The 13,983-nt window shown below is 41.2% G+C and overlaps 1 protein-coding gene across 1 annotated transcript in view; it reads right to left on the bottom strand.

Annotated features, from left to right (window-relative positions):
- Positions 1-9,833: 9,833 nt before the first annotated feature.
- ATL3 (atlastin GTPase 3) overlaps positions 9,834-13,983 on the bottom strand; it is an 81,897-nt gene continuing 77,747 nt past the window's right edge. The window contains exons 11-13 of the mRNA XM_006861010.1: positions 12,516-12,587; positions 10,823-11,254; positions 9,834-10,072 (exon numbers count right to left, since the gene is read on the bottom strand). Coding sequence (XP_006861072.1) covers positions 9,986-10,072; positions 10,823-11,254; positions 12,516-12,587 — 591 coding nt within the window. The 3' untranslated portion in view covers positions 9,834-9,985. The remainder of the gene's footprint in view (positions 10,073-10,822; positions 11,255-12,515; positions 12,588-13,983) is intronic.

The raw sequence follows: 13,983 nt of genomic DNA, 5'->3' as shown, positions 1-13,983 counted from the left end.
AGGCATTTTTTTCCCCAGTCGCATTCTGAGTGCCCTCCCACCTTCCAGTCCTATATCTGACAATGTTTCTCTGCTATTCATAGAGTTTTCAGTGACTAGTGATTCGGAAGTAGTTTGTCACTCTTTCTTCCTAGTCTGTCTTTGTCTGGAAGCTCATCTGAAACCATTAGCACCACACAAAACAACAACAGCAACAACACATACACACAATGTAAAGACAGCAATCAACTCATACGTATTGAATGTTGTTGTTGTTAGAAGCCATCAAGTCAGTAGCAACTCAAAGCAACATTATGTACAACAGAACGAACCACTTCTGGGTCCTGCACCAACCACACAATTATTGCTCTGTTTCAGCCCATTGCTGCTGCCACTTTGCCAATCCATCTTATTGGGAGTCTTCCTCTATTTTTCTGACTCTCCACTTTACCAATAATAATAGCCCTCTCCAAGGACTGGACACTTCTGATAGTATGTCCAAAGTATGAGAGACAAAGTTTGGCTCTCCTGGCTTCCAAGGAACATTCTGGCTGTACTTCTTCCAACACAGATTGGTTTGTTCTTTTGACAGTCCGTGGTACTTTAAATATTTTCCTCTAACATCATAACTCAATCGCATCAATTCTCCTATGATCTTCCTTATTCACTGTCCAGTTTTCGCATGTGTATGAGGTTACTGAAAATACCATGGCTTGGGTCAGGCGCACCTTAATCCTCAAGCTGACATCTTTGCTCTTCAACACTTTAAAAAGGTCTTGTGTAGCAGATTTTTCTAATGCAATACGTCCTTTGATTTCTTGACTGCTGATTCCATGAATGTTGATAGTTGATCTAAGCAAAATGAAGTCTTTGACAACTTCAATCTTTTCTTCATTTATATGGATGTTGTTTATTGGTCCATGGGTGAGGATTTCTGTTTTCTTTACATTGAGGTGCATCCCATACCGAAAGCTGTGGTCTTTGATCTTCATCAGTATTTTATGTCTTCTTAGCTTTTAGCAAACAAGATTGTATCATCTGCATATCGTAGCTTGTTAATGCGTCTTCCACCAGTCCTCATGTCATGCTTTTCTTCATAGAATTCAGCTTCTCGGATTATTTACTCAACATAACGTTGCGAAGTATGAGTATTCCAGAACACTTAATTGTGCTCATGAGGAATCTGTACCTGGACCAAGTGGCAGTTGTTCAAACAGAACATGGGAACACTGAATGGTTTAAATTTAAGAAGGGTGTGTGACAAGGTTATATCCTTTCACCATACTTATTTAACCTGTATGCTGAGCAAATAATCCAAGAAGCTGGGTTCTATGAAGAAAAACGTGGCATCAGGTTTGGAGGAAGACTCATTAACAACCTGTGATATGCAGATGCTATAGCCTTGCTTGTTGAAAGTGAAGAGGACTTGAAACATTTACTGATGAAGATCAAAGAGCACAGCCTTCAGTATGGATTACATCTCAATGTAAAGAAAACAAAAATCCTCGCCACTGGACCAATAAATAACATTCTTATCAATGGAGAAAAGATTGAAGTTGTCAAGGACTTCATTCTTCTTGGATCAACTATCAACACTCGTGGAAGCAGCAGTCAAGAGATCAGACGACGTATTGCATTGGGCAAATCTGCTGCACAGGAACTTTTTAAAGTATTGAAGAGCAGAGATGTCAGCTTGAGGACTAAGGTGCGCCTGACTCAGGCCATTGTGTTTTCAATAGCCTCATATGGATGCGAAAGCTGGACAGTGAGTAAGGAAGATCGCAGAAGAATTGATGCCTTTGAGTTGTGGTGTTGGAGGAGAATACTGAAAGTGCCACGGACTGCCAAAAGAACCAATAGATCTGTTTTGGAAGAAGTGTAGCCAGGGTGCTCCTTGGAGGCCAGGATGGCTAAGCTTTGTCTCTCCTACTTTGGACATATTGTCCGGAGGGAACAGTCGTTGGAGAAGGATGTCATGCTGGGTAAGGTGGAGGGTCAGAGAAAAAGAGGAAGACCCCCAACAAGATGGATCAGCCAGGTTGCATCATTGATGGACTTAAGTGTGGCAGCGGTAGTGAAGTTGACCCAGGATCGAACATTGTTTCGTTTTGCTGTGCATGGGGTCGCTATGAGTCGGTTCCGACTCGATGGCACCTGACAACAACAACAAATCAGTCCCTTTACACTTGATACTACTAAACAAGCTTATCACACCAAGTAAGAAAATGTTTTCCTTGTGATCAGGCACAGACGTGGAATGTATCCTTAAAGAGGGTCTTGATACTGAGACCTTAATGAGAAATTTCCTGCACAAGCAGATACCAGGAAAATGTTGGCCTAAGAGTCATTTGGAGTTCCCTATGTTGTCGTTCTGAGTGCTGGTGTGATGCTGTGAGTTAATGCGCCAGACTGCAAAGAAGTCTGAACTGTAAGGTCGGCGGTTCAAGCTCACCAGCTGCTCCTTGGAAACTCTATACAGGGTCGCTATGGTTCGGAATCGACTCGATGGCACTTAACACGTTGTTGCTCAGTGCCGTTGAGTTGGTTCTGACTCATAGCGACTCTGCATAGGGTTCCCAAGGAACAGCTGGTAAGTCTGAACTGCCAAGCTTGTGGTTACAGCCCGGTGCTTATCCTACAGCACCACATCAGGATTCAGTATGCGGGGTCACTGAGTCAAATGGACACCATTTAATAACAATGACAAAGAGCTCTCTTAACATCTGTGACTTGAGAAACCCCCTAAAAACACACACGTCTGCACTTACTGTAACCAATCCCAGCAGCCCACTCTGTAAACCAATCCTAGCAATTCAGCACCCCACCCCTGGCCTTTCAAATTCTCTCACTGATGTTCTCCAAGCAGAATACTGTAATGGACCTGATTTACCCCTATACCACTGTTTGTAGATGTGCTGCCCTCCACTGCTGTTTCATTTCTTGTGTTCCATACAGCGCCCTGGTTCAAATCACATCGATTACATCCGTAGTACAACGTTATACTTTCAACAGTACGAGCTTTTCCTTTACACTTGAAGAGAGCAGATGCCTACTCTTTGTTGGTTTCTGGACACACTTTGTCCACTTGGCAGAACATTTCATAACCTTTACTGGGAAAATAGTCCCAGGATTTCATTCCAAATGTTTACAAAGTGACCTGTGTAGAGGACATTTGTTTTTGTCTGCCTCGCACTTTCATTTGGTGACTCCGTGTGGTTCGGGTGGCACTGCCCATCACAGTACCCCGCCACTCTGGCTAGAGAGGCGTGTGGTCTCTATGTGGCTGTCCCTGCACCCCAACCAATCAGAAACTGTCTCTGAGATGGAGCTCTACACACACACACACACACACACACACACACACATTAATAATTTTTTTTAATAGGGTGTGGGTCAAGACTCTTTCCTCTAGGGATGTTCAAGTGGGATGAGGTAAGCTTAGGACTGTGTTGCTGGCCTCCCCGCAGCATGAGGAAATCCATCTGAGAACAGAGAAAAGCGGTCACACGCTTTTCGTGTCTAATATCCTGCTGGGTTATAGGATAAGCACTGGACTGCTAACCACAGGCTGTCAATTCAAACCCACCAGCCGCTCCTCAGAAAGCCTAGACAGGATCACTGAGTCAGGACCGACTTGACGGCACTTTCTTAGTTTTGCTCCTTGACATCCATTTGTATGAGTCATTCTAAGTAACTGTGTGTTTCTTTTCTACAAACTGATTTACAATAACCAGTCAAGAATGCCAGTGGCCTGCAGACAAACCCTAGTCTGCTCGACTTCTCCCCATCCATACATAGCCACTTCTCCCATACTGGCCCTTCCTTCTCCCAGAATGAGGGCATCAACATTCTGCTGTAATACCCCAGGACTGAATCTGTGTTCTCTCAGAACTTTCTACAGAGCACCCCGAGTTCACCCCTTCCCTACCAGGCTGTGGTGAGGCTCAGGGAAGAATAGATAGGTGGATGAAGACTGCGGACCCCACACAATCCAAGTTTCAAATGAGGGAAGAAAACATTTTAATGGGGCTAAATGGAGTATGTCAAACCTGTAGGCAATATTGGAGAAGCTCTATGCAACCTCCTCACTGCCGCCTCCAAGGTTGCCAAGGAAGGGAAAGTTTTCAGTAAAGACTGGCTCCCCTACTATAAAAAGGAATAATTTGCTCTAGATGGGAGAACTAAAAGTCCTACAGGGGTCCACCCCAGATCCACGCTACTGCCAATAAAATTGGTGTTGATCTTTTAAGCACAATTGGCAACGGCAGAGTCTTCTCCAATGCTATAAATGATACAAAAATGCTATAAAGATGTGTTTCCTAGGACAAAGAAAGTCAACTGAAACCACATTCCCATTACCACCTCAGACACTTAGTTAGTTAACTATTCCCTTGGAGACCCTGCTAACTCGTATCCGCTTGCCAGGTCCAAATCAACTTATTTCACAGCCTTCCCATAGTAAAGAGCGGAGAAGAAGCCGGCATGGTATTGGCACATTTATTACATTAAATGACCTTATGACGGAATGAAACAGAAACATGCTTTTAATATACTAACAGCATCATCTCATCCAACTGGCACTTGTTAAAAACTACACTAAATTTTAGACATTCAAAGGCAAAGGTCAAGCATATAGTCCTTTTCATGAATCTTTTAATTTTTTATTATGAATTGAGTGAAGGTTTACAAGTCAGATATTTTACATTCTCAACTGCAGTCTCTTATCCCACTTCCTATTTGTTTCCCTTCATCTTCCTTTCTCCACCCTTCTGAATTTTGTCCTTAGGTAAACAGTGCCCCCCCCCTTTTTGATCTCAAAAGGTTGACCATTTTGTTTGTGTGTACCTCATTAGTGTTATTGTTTCCATGTTATCTATTGCTTGGCTGACAACTGAGCCATGGGCTAAAAGTTCAGTTGCAGACTTGAGAGGCCAGGGGCTGTTATGCCCAGAATTCAGGGTCCCCAAAGACCACCCAGGAGCCGTGTGCCGATGCAAATACATAAGGGTTGTTTAATCAAGCTCGAGCCAGGTCTCTGACCTTATCCGACATTTCGGAATAGGGAAAGAGCCCCGAATTCATTGTCTGCAGGGTTTTTATAGAATTTTCTAACAGCTCAGGTTTCTCAGCTTTACAATCTTTGGATTGGTTAACAATTGGCAAACTATGAGATGTTACAGTTTAATTGGTCAGGACTGGTGGTCTTTGTTCTTAGGCTAGGGTAAAGGAAAACATCTGGCCTCTGGCCTTGAGCTGCCTGGCTATTTATACATATATCATATTCTTGGAGCTAGAGTACGTGTTCAGGCTAATGTACAGAATGGAGATTGACCTTGCCTCTGGAGGGAACTAATAATAACTGAGGCCTTGTCTATTTAAAATGCTTTCCTGAGCCTGACTAGAGTTTAGTCAAGCACTTTCTAGGTAGGCAAAATCAGTTTGGTCCTTACAGGGCAAAGTCTCAAGGTTCTACCAGTGGATCTGAACAAACCTGGTCTTATTTTGAATTTTGTTCCACATTTTCTCCCACTCTATCTAGGATCTTCTGGTGTGATTCCAACCGGTAGTGGGTGGCAGATGCCATCTTGTCTCAAGGTCCTGGAGACTGATGATTTTTTAAAAAAACAAAAACAATCTGACAGGAAACTACATGTAATCGAGATTAATACTAACTCTTTTATGGCTCGATAAAGGAGTTAATATTAATTAACTAAATTAGAAAGCTTGCTGTTATGTGCCGTGGCGTCGGTTCCGACCCATAGCGACCCTGTACAGGGTTTCCGAGGCTGTAAATCTTTACGGGAGCAGAAAGCCTCATCTTTCTCCTGCGGAGCAGCTGGTAGTTTCGAACTGCTGACCTTGAGGTTGGCAGCCTGACTTGTAACCACTACGCTACCAGAGCTCCTAAATTAGAAAGCTTAGGGAAATATTAAATCAGAAAGTTAGAGGAAGAAAATGCAATTTTCCTAGGTCATAAAGACATCCGATTTTAGTTCTGACACAAACAGTTCCTCCCCAAGCAACAAAAATTTCTCTCAGAATCTCTGACTCTCAATCTACTATGAAAAGTCCCTGACACAGGGGCCTATTAAAGCTGCGGCTCTGTCACTTTTTCTTGTTCATTATTCTTATTTGTGGCTTAAGGTTTTATGGAATTTTAGAGATTCAAGTCAGTGCTATTATTTTGCTTTTTAAAAAGAAATTTAGCTACCAAAAATTTTTAAATTCTATCTATCAGTAAATCGAACACTTGTTTCAGAGAAGGCACTGTGACATCTTAATGGAGACAAAGAACTCTGTGGAGCTTACATAGTGCTCTGGATGCTACAGCATCTTTATTGCTGCTCTAAACACAGTAAAAGTTCGAGGACTGTACCCGGCAGTAGATGACCTGTTCTGAAACTCAGGGACAAGCTGGCTGTTTGTCCTCAGGTAACACCGAACTATACTTTCTCATTAGTATCTCCCACCCCACGGAGCAGCCTCTCACTGGGGTCTCTGAATAGCCTACTGTTTATAAAAAAAAATGGTGATTCCAGGTCCAGAGCCTAGGCCAACTGAGGCAATCCCTGCGTATCCGGATGGGAATGTGACATTTTTAACAAGCCTTGGAGTCCTGGTGTGGCGCTCTATGTTAATGAGCTGGACTGCAAGGTCGGCTTGAACCGCAAGGTCAGTGGTTCAAGCTCACCAGCCATTCCTAGGAAACCCTATATAGGGTCACTGTGAGTCGGAACCGACTCGACAGCAGTTAACAACAACAACCCAGGTAAGTCTTATGCACATCAAGGCAGATAAGAGCTACTACCCAAAACATAGCTACAATATGACTTTATCATTATGTAAGAAAGAGTATTCAAACGCAAATTCTTTTACAATGGGATTATAGTATTTTAATCACAGAAATCATTGGTACTTTCATAACAAGTTTCATTATACCTGTGCCCCCTGACTAACATTTTGTTGGATCCAAATAAAAGCTAGAATCATGTAGGTCACGCAGACTACAACCAAAGGAACATCAGATCACCCCTGCCACATTTTAAGAATAGTTTAGTGAAAACGTCCATCTAAGTTACATTCTAAAAAAGAAAACAAACAAACCCAAAACTCTAGGTAAAAATAAAACTATCTGTGTTTTGCCACTTTTGCCTGGCCTCTCAAAAACTCATACATGTGTATGTACTCACCCAAATTCACCCAAAGCACCATGTGTATCAGCCATGTAGACATTAAGTATGATCTGCTAAAGAAACAGAACGCCAGTACGGGGCAAGGTTTTTGTCTGCTCAAAGCATTTTATTTCATATTAAGAGAAAAGAGAAAGAACAAATACAGTCATAACATCCACAGGCAAATGGACAAAGCATAGAGTTGTTAATACTAACCTCCCTGAAACACATTTCTTAGTAGACTGCTAAGATGCCTCTGAAGATGGTGTTACAATTATACCTGATGATTCTGTCCTCATATTTTAATCTACAAATCATTCTAGAAATAGTTCTCAGGATCACTTGGATTCCACTATTTTTAATATAAGAAACTAGTTGGAAGAAGAAAAAACTTAGCAATATTTAACTTCCCCTGAAATCAATAATTTGAAAAGAAAACGTGGGAATCCGTTGTATACATGTGATTAAGAACATGCTTCACAGACTGCTTGAGAAAAGCAAATGACAAATGCTTGTGGGAAGGCCAGCCAGGAGAGGCAGAGCAACAAACCCCACCCACACACCTGTGCTAAGTACAGGCCCTGCCTGCAAAGGAAAGGCTGAGGGAAGTTCAGAGGAAAAGGACATTTACTCAACCTGACTATAAATATCCCCAGGACTATTCCGTCAACAATGAGAAGGCAGCTCATTTGAGAAAGGTGATATAAAACCATCAACTTATTGTTAAAAAAGAACAAAGGCCAAAGAAAATACTTAAGAAGCCTTACAATATAACTTTCTAAACAGTTTCCAAGCAGAATAAATTAATAAAGATAAACATACAGCCTCCCCAGGGTGATTTAACCAAGGTTATTCCTTATTAAGACCAAAACAGTAGTAATGAAATTATACAGTAACTAAATCCTAAGTTTTAATTAAATCATACATTGCCACATATATTTTTTAAAGAAGAATACTTTAGTATTAGAACACATTCTGGACATACCTTTTCTCTGAATTCTATAAAGTTATTCTGAAATCTATAAATTTGCTTATAAAATACATTTTAAAAACTAAGTATCTCAACACCTTTAAAGGTCTACTAAGAATGTGAGAGGCTACCTGGAAATGGTATAAACCCCGGAAGCCAGCTTTCAATTGAACCAGCAAAGCTAAACTAAAGCATCATCACAAAGCAAGCAGGTAGCAGTTCTTAGAACAAGACTAAACTTTGTGAAGATTTAATACCATGAACCTCAGGGTCTGGTGGTATGCAAATATGGAAGGAAAAAAAAGAAAATTCTTGGAATTAACTTACAAAAACACTTGAGAGGTAATAGGGTAACGTGGTCAAATGAAAATTCTTAAAGAGTGATTACAAGCCAAAGAGACTTTTCCCATTCAAACTTCATGTGCATAAAATTTACACTCAGATTTTGCCTTAGCCCTCTCATCTTTCTCCCCCAAGAAAAAGTAAATTCTTGTGAAAAATTAAGGCTCATACACCTGAATGTTTGTATAATACTTGCAGGCTTATTTTAAGTTTTTAAATCCATAATAATTCACCTTTACAAATCGAAAGGCATCTAATCAGATAAAACAAAATTTATAACATGATGAAGGTAAACCAAAAAAAATTGTTAGAAATTTCTATATGTTGTCTGTATTTGAGTAGGACTTTGGTCCTTACAGTCAAAGCGATTTTAAAGCTACCAGACTAGTGACAGACTAAATAAAGGAGAATTTGCTAAGTAAGATGAATAATTACAGCTTCCTTATTAAAAATATACTAGATAGTGCATAGGGGAATGCAAATAACACATTTTAGACAAAGACCTTAATTACTGCTAAACCACAGGAAAAAGACATCAATTAAAAACACTAATATTTGGTAATGTTTTCCCTCTAATCCTTAATAAGTCCTTACGCAAAATTCTCAGAAAAAATAAAAGAAACATCTCTCAAATGACAATTTTGTGTGAAGGTCATGTACAATATATAAACCTACAATCAGTGAATCTGACCAAGGCACAAGTTCAAGTGACTTATCAGAGGTCACATGGTTCATTTAAACTCAGGTTTTTTTTCTCAAAGCATCCAGCTCATTCCTCTTAGTACGAGCCACTCTGGCTTTCTGAGGCCTGCTTGCTTTCTTTTCTAGAAAGAAGCTACAAGAGGGCAAACAGTCAAGCACTCTGCAATGCAATGGTCACCCTATCAGGTAAGAGAGCGTACATTTCAGAGGATGGTGTATTTAGATATATGACTTTTCCACATTATGTGACAAAAGGATCCTTTCATAATATAATTTAAAAATGTAAAGTATAGTGGCATTGTTTTCAGCCAGTCTTTAGTTCTGAAGCTTTTGCAAGTTTGGTAAACTTTTAAAAAAAAAGGAAATCTATTCATAGGAGTAAAGGTACAAAGAACTGGTACGTTTCACCCCAAAACAGCATCTTTCTTGAGGTTATGCTCCGTCCCCTCCCCATCGTGTTCACTAACTCACAGATTCAACCTTCAAAGGCACTAAGTGGTACAGAAAGGACTGCAAGCTGCATTACATTTTCTCCCTTAACTTTCCCCCATAAAGTGCACAAAGCAGAGAGTAGTAAGAGAACAGACATATAGGTGTGGGTCTACATCAGCAAGGAAAGCAATACTCCCAACAGGAATGGAAGTGTGTGTAAGAAGCTGAACCACAGGAGAGGCCTGTCTCATTTATTAGTGTCTGAGCTCTTCCTGGATGGTCTCACTTCTGCATTTCCTCGGGACCTGGACCTGGACCTGGGGCCACGCAGCAACGCAGAAATCAGGAGGGACTGGCCTGCTTCTTGTTGGATCCTCACGTTAACATGTTATTGAGCTTTTTTATCCACTGGTTGTCTCCCAACAATTGCGTCCCTCAGAGCTGCTTGAGTGGAATTACACATGTAAGAAGTAGCCTGCAAAAGTCCATTTAGTCTCATGTAAGTCAGTGAAATACAACACAGAATCATGAAATAAGACCTTTGAGATAACTGTCAAAATCCCGTCTCCACCAGCGGTACAGACCAGAAGGAGGGAATGAAAATGGAGGCGTAAGAACAGGCTGTGGGAGCAGCTAACTCCTGAGCATCTGCTCCCTTGGCTTCATCACAAGCTTCCTGCCTAACTACCTGTTCATGCAACTCAGAAAATAAAACAACCAGAGTCTCAGAGGCCTCTAAATTAGAGGACCGAGTCAATGGAAAAAAGTCAATGTTTCCTGGAGTAAATGAAGGAGACGGGGTCATTTTCTAACCTGATAATACTCAAAACAGAAAGCTTTGTTAAGTTCATAGTTTTCAAGCTCTTGATTGTCAGTGAAGCAAATTAATCTTGGGGGGAAAAAATAGACACAGGAAATATGTCTGAAGAGCATATAATTAGAAGCTTCCTGTGAGAAGTACAGTATATCTAAAGTAGAGTCACTTTTGCATGAAAGAGCATTTTTAAACAGGGAAGTTAAGTACTAGGAATAAATATCTCTAAGGAATAAATATCTTAGAGAAGGATAATAAAAACAATGTCTATGGGGTGAAAAGAGGGCCAGGGAAGTTTCTCATGCTCCCCTTTCAAAGTGAGATTCTTCCCACTGGAGAGATTTCAAAATACAAGCACAATGTGGGCCCACTACCAATCAACCTTCAGCCCTCTCCGCCAGCATCACTTACCTGCTCTAATACATACGTTGCACCGTTGTCGATGGCTCCACCCAGCTCCCGATATTCACCAGAATACCTGATGTAACCCCAGGTGAGGAGTGCTATTAACAACAGTCCAACCATACAGTTGAACAGCTGGGCCACAGCCTCCAGACCAACAAAGTGAGTGAGGCCCGAGGCTATGTACAAAGCCACAATGCCTGTGAACAGCACCGCAGGGGTGCGGAAGGTGCTGAAGACATTCTTGCTATCATTGTGCTTCATGAAGTTCTCATAGAGTTCTTTGATCTCCTTCTCCAGCTCCTCCTGGTAACGAAGGCTAAAATCCTTCCCACCCATCTTCTTGGTCTTCTTAAAATGATCCAGAGCTACTTGTTTGCATTCACCGTGCTTTTCCTCTAGAATCTCTGGAGACAAATAAGGTTTCTCTCCCCCACAAACCTAGAATGAAACAAAAAAGTGCCTAAGATCCTTTCAAAACTAAGCGCCAAATAAGTGGAAAAAAAACAACACTGAAATGGTTAGAGTATTCTGAGATATTAGAAATCAATTTTAGAATGATGATCAAAACCAGTAAAGCTGGGTTCACATAATCTGAAAAGCACACTCAAATAATTCCAGAGACATTGATCAGAGGAGTGATACTGTCGGAAAGACTTGGCTAAAATGGTAATTATTAGAAGGTCCTAATCACCAGGTCGATTTGAAGACAGCTTTGCTACCTCATCATCATGGATTGTTGCTGTTGTTGTTAGGTGCCATTGAGTCAGTACTGACTCATAGTGACCCTATGCCCAACAGAACAAAACACTGCCCGGTCCTGGGCCAACCTCACAATTGTTGTGACGCTTGAGCTCACTGATGCTGTCACTTTGCCAAACCATATTGCTGGTGATCTTCCTTTTTCTCTCACCCTCCACCTTACCAAACATGATATCCTTCTCCAGCGACTGGTTCCTCCTGACAATACGTCCAAAGTATGAGAGACAAAGTTCGGTCATCCTGGCCTCCAAGGAACACTCTGGTTGCACTTCTTCCAACACATTCTTCTTTCGGCAGCCCATGACACTTCCAATATTCTCCTCCAACACCATAACTCAAAGGCATCAATTCTTCTACTGTCTTCCTTATTCACTGTCCAGCTTTTGCATTCATATGAGGTTATTGAAAATACCATGGCTTGGGTCAGGTGCACCTTAGTCCTCAAGCTGACATCTTTGCTCTTCAACACTTTACAAAGGTCTTGTGTAACAGACTTGCCTAATGCATTATGTCCTTTGATTTCTTGACTGCTGCTTCCATGAGTGTTGATAGTTAATCCAAGAAGAATGAAGTCCTTGACAACTTCAATCTTTTCTCCATTGATAAGAATGTTGTTTATTGGTCCAGTGGTGACGATTTTTGTTTTCTTTACATTGAGATGCAATCCATATTGCTGTGCTCTTTGATCTTCATCAGTAAATACTTTAAGTCCTCTTCACTTTTATCAAGCAAGGTTGTATCATCTGCATATTGCAAGTTGTTAATGAGTCTTCCTCCAATCCTGATGCCATGTTTTTGTTCATAGAACCCAGCTTCTCAGATTATCTGCTCAGTATACAGGTTGGATAAGTATGGTGAGAGAATACATGGATTAGGCCTTCTGAAGTCAGCAACATGCCCAGGTGACAGGTATTTCAGAATAAAGCATAGCCACACATACCTCTTCCATGTGGTTATAATAAATGTCCTTGGCAGAGGCTGCAGCTGCTAAGTTGTTGGCTTCAGCAGTGGCCTTTAAAGAAAGAAAAGCATAACTACATAAACCTTCGAGGTCACATCCTTCACAACCAACTCAGACTTCTCTCTCACTCTGTTCCCCAGTCTTCCTTTTTTACTTTAATTTTGCATATAATCCAGTTTATCAAGTAAAGTATATCTTTTCTGCCAAAAGATCTAACTTTATACATAAGAATCTTTAGCATAAATTAAATCTCCAAAACTCAAAGGAAAACATAATTTTCTTTGATCTTTACAATATTAGTTCCAGGCTCTAGCTCCACTGGTACAAATGTTTTGCTACTTAAAAGAAATCAACATTTGATAATAACTGGTCTTATGTTCAACACAGAAAGTCACAATTTATATGCCAAAACAAAGTAACACTCATCAGTGGAAGAATGGATAAACAAACTTTGGTACACAAACACAATGGAATACTAGGGCTACCTTGAAGAATAACAAGGAAGCCGTAAGCCACCACCTAACATGGATAAACCTTGAGGACATTATGATGCTGAGTGACATTAGTCAGTCACAAAAGGCCAAATACTGCATAAGACCATTATTGTAAAAGCTTAAGAAAAGATACCCATATTAAAAAGGGGGGTGGGTGGGGTGAGAGGGATTGGGGGGATGTGGAGGAAGGCGACAGTAGAGCGCAGGGTAGGGAGCAGACACATAATAGTTTGGGTGTTGGGGAGGGCAATACACAAGAAGGGGGACAGGGTGGAGGAACAAGGTAGAGAGGGGAACATTGAGACAGCTTTGCATGGGCTAAATGGGACAGAGGTAACAAGTGATGCATGGTGAACCTTAGAACAATAGGGCTCTGGGATACAAGGATTGAGGCTTAGAGGGCAACTAACATTAAGATGCCTGACTGTCTCTTTTATGAACATTGGTTTCCCTTGTCTACTATTGTAAAATAGACACATGAGTGGGATAGAAAGGAATGTCGTGAAACATGATTTCAGAAAGCTTGTAAGCCCATCTTACGCCCAATAACTGACTGGAATACCTAAAAGGGGTTCTACAACTTGCTCAGTGAAATAGGCCTCTTGCAGAGCCTCTGTAGTGCATAGGACCTCAGGTGGAATCCTGAGCCCCATCCAGAAACTTCTGAGGTGAGACATTCCCAGTAGAAAGACAAGCAGACCCACCTGGAACAGTTAGAGTGACAGATGATACATCTCCAAAGAAAGATCATCAGGAAAAATCCAGTATCAGTATGATTGGCTACTACAAGAATAAGCAAGTTGTTCACCAGGAAGTCATCAAGGCAAACAATCAAGTTCCTTCAGGACAAACCCCTTTCTAAGACTGAAACTCAAAGGGAACACATGAGCAGGCATGTAAGCTTGCTGGCAACCACATTGGTCTACTGGTGAGTGGAAGAGGAGGAAAGGCAG

Source organism: Chrysochloris asiatica, unplaced genomic scaffold, assembly GCF_000296735.1.
Source record: "Chrysochloris asiatica unplaced genomic scaffold, ChrAsi1.0 scaffold00040, whole genome shotgun sequence".
Classification (NCBI taxonomy): domain Eukaryota; kingdom Metazoa; phylum Chordata; class Mammalia; order Afrosoricida; family Chrysochloridae; genus Chrysochloris; species Chrysochloris asiatica.
Note: the sequence above shows the minus strand (reverse complement) of the source record. Positions and strands in the feature narration are given on the sequence as shown.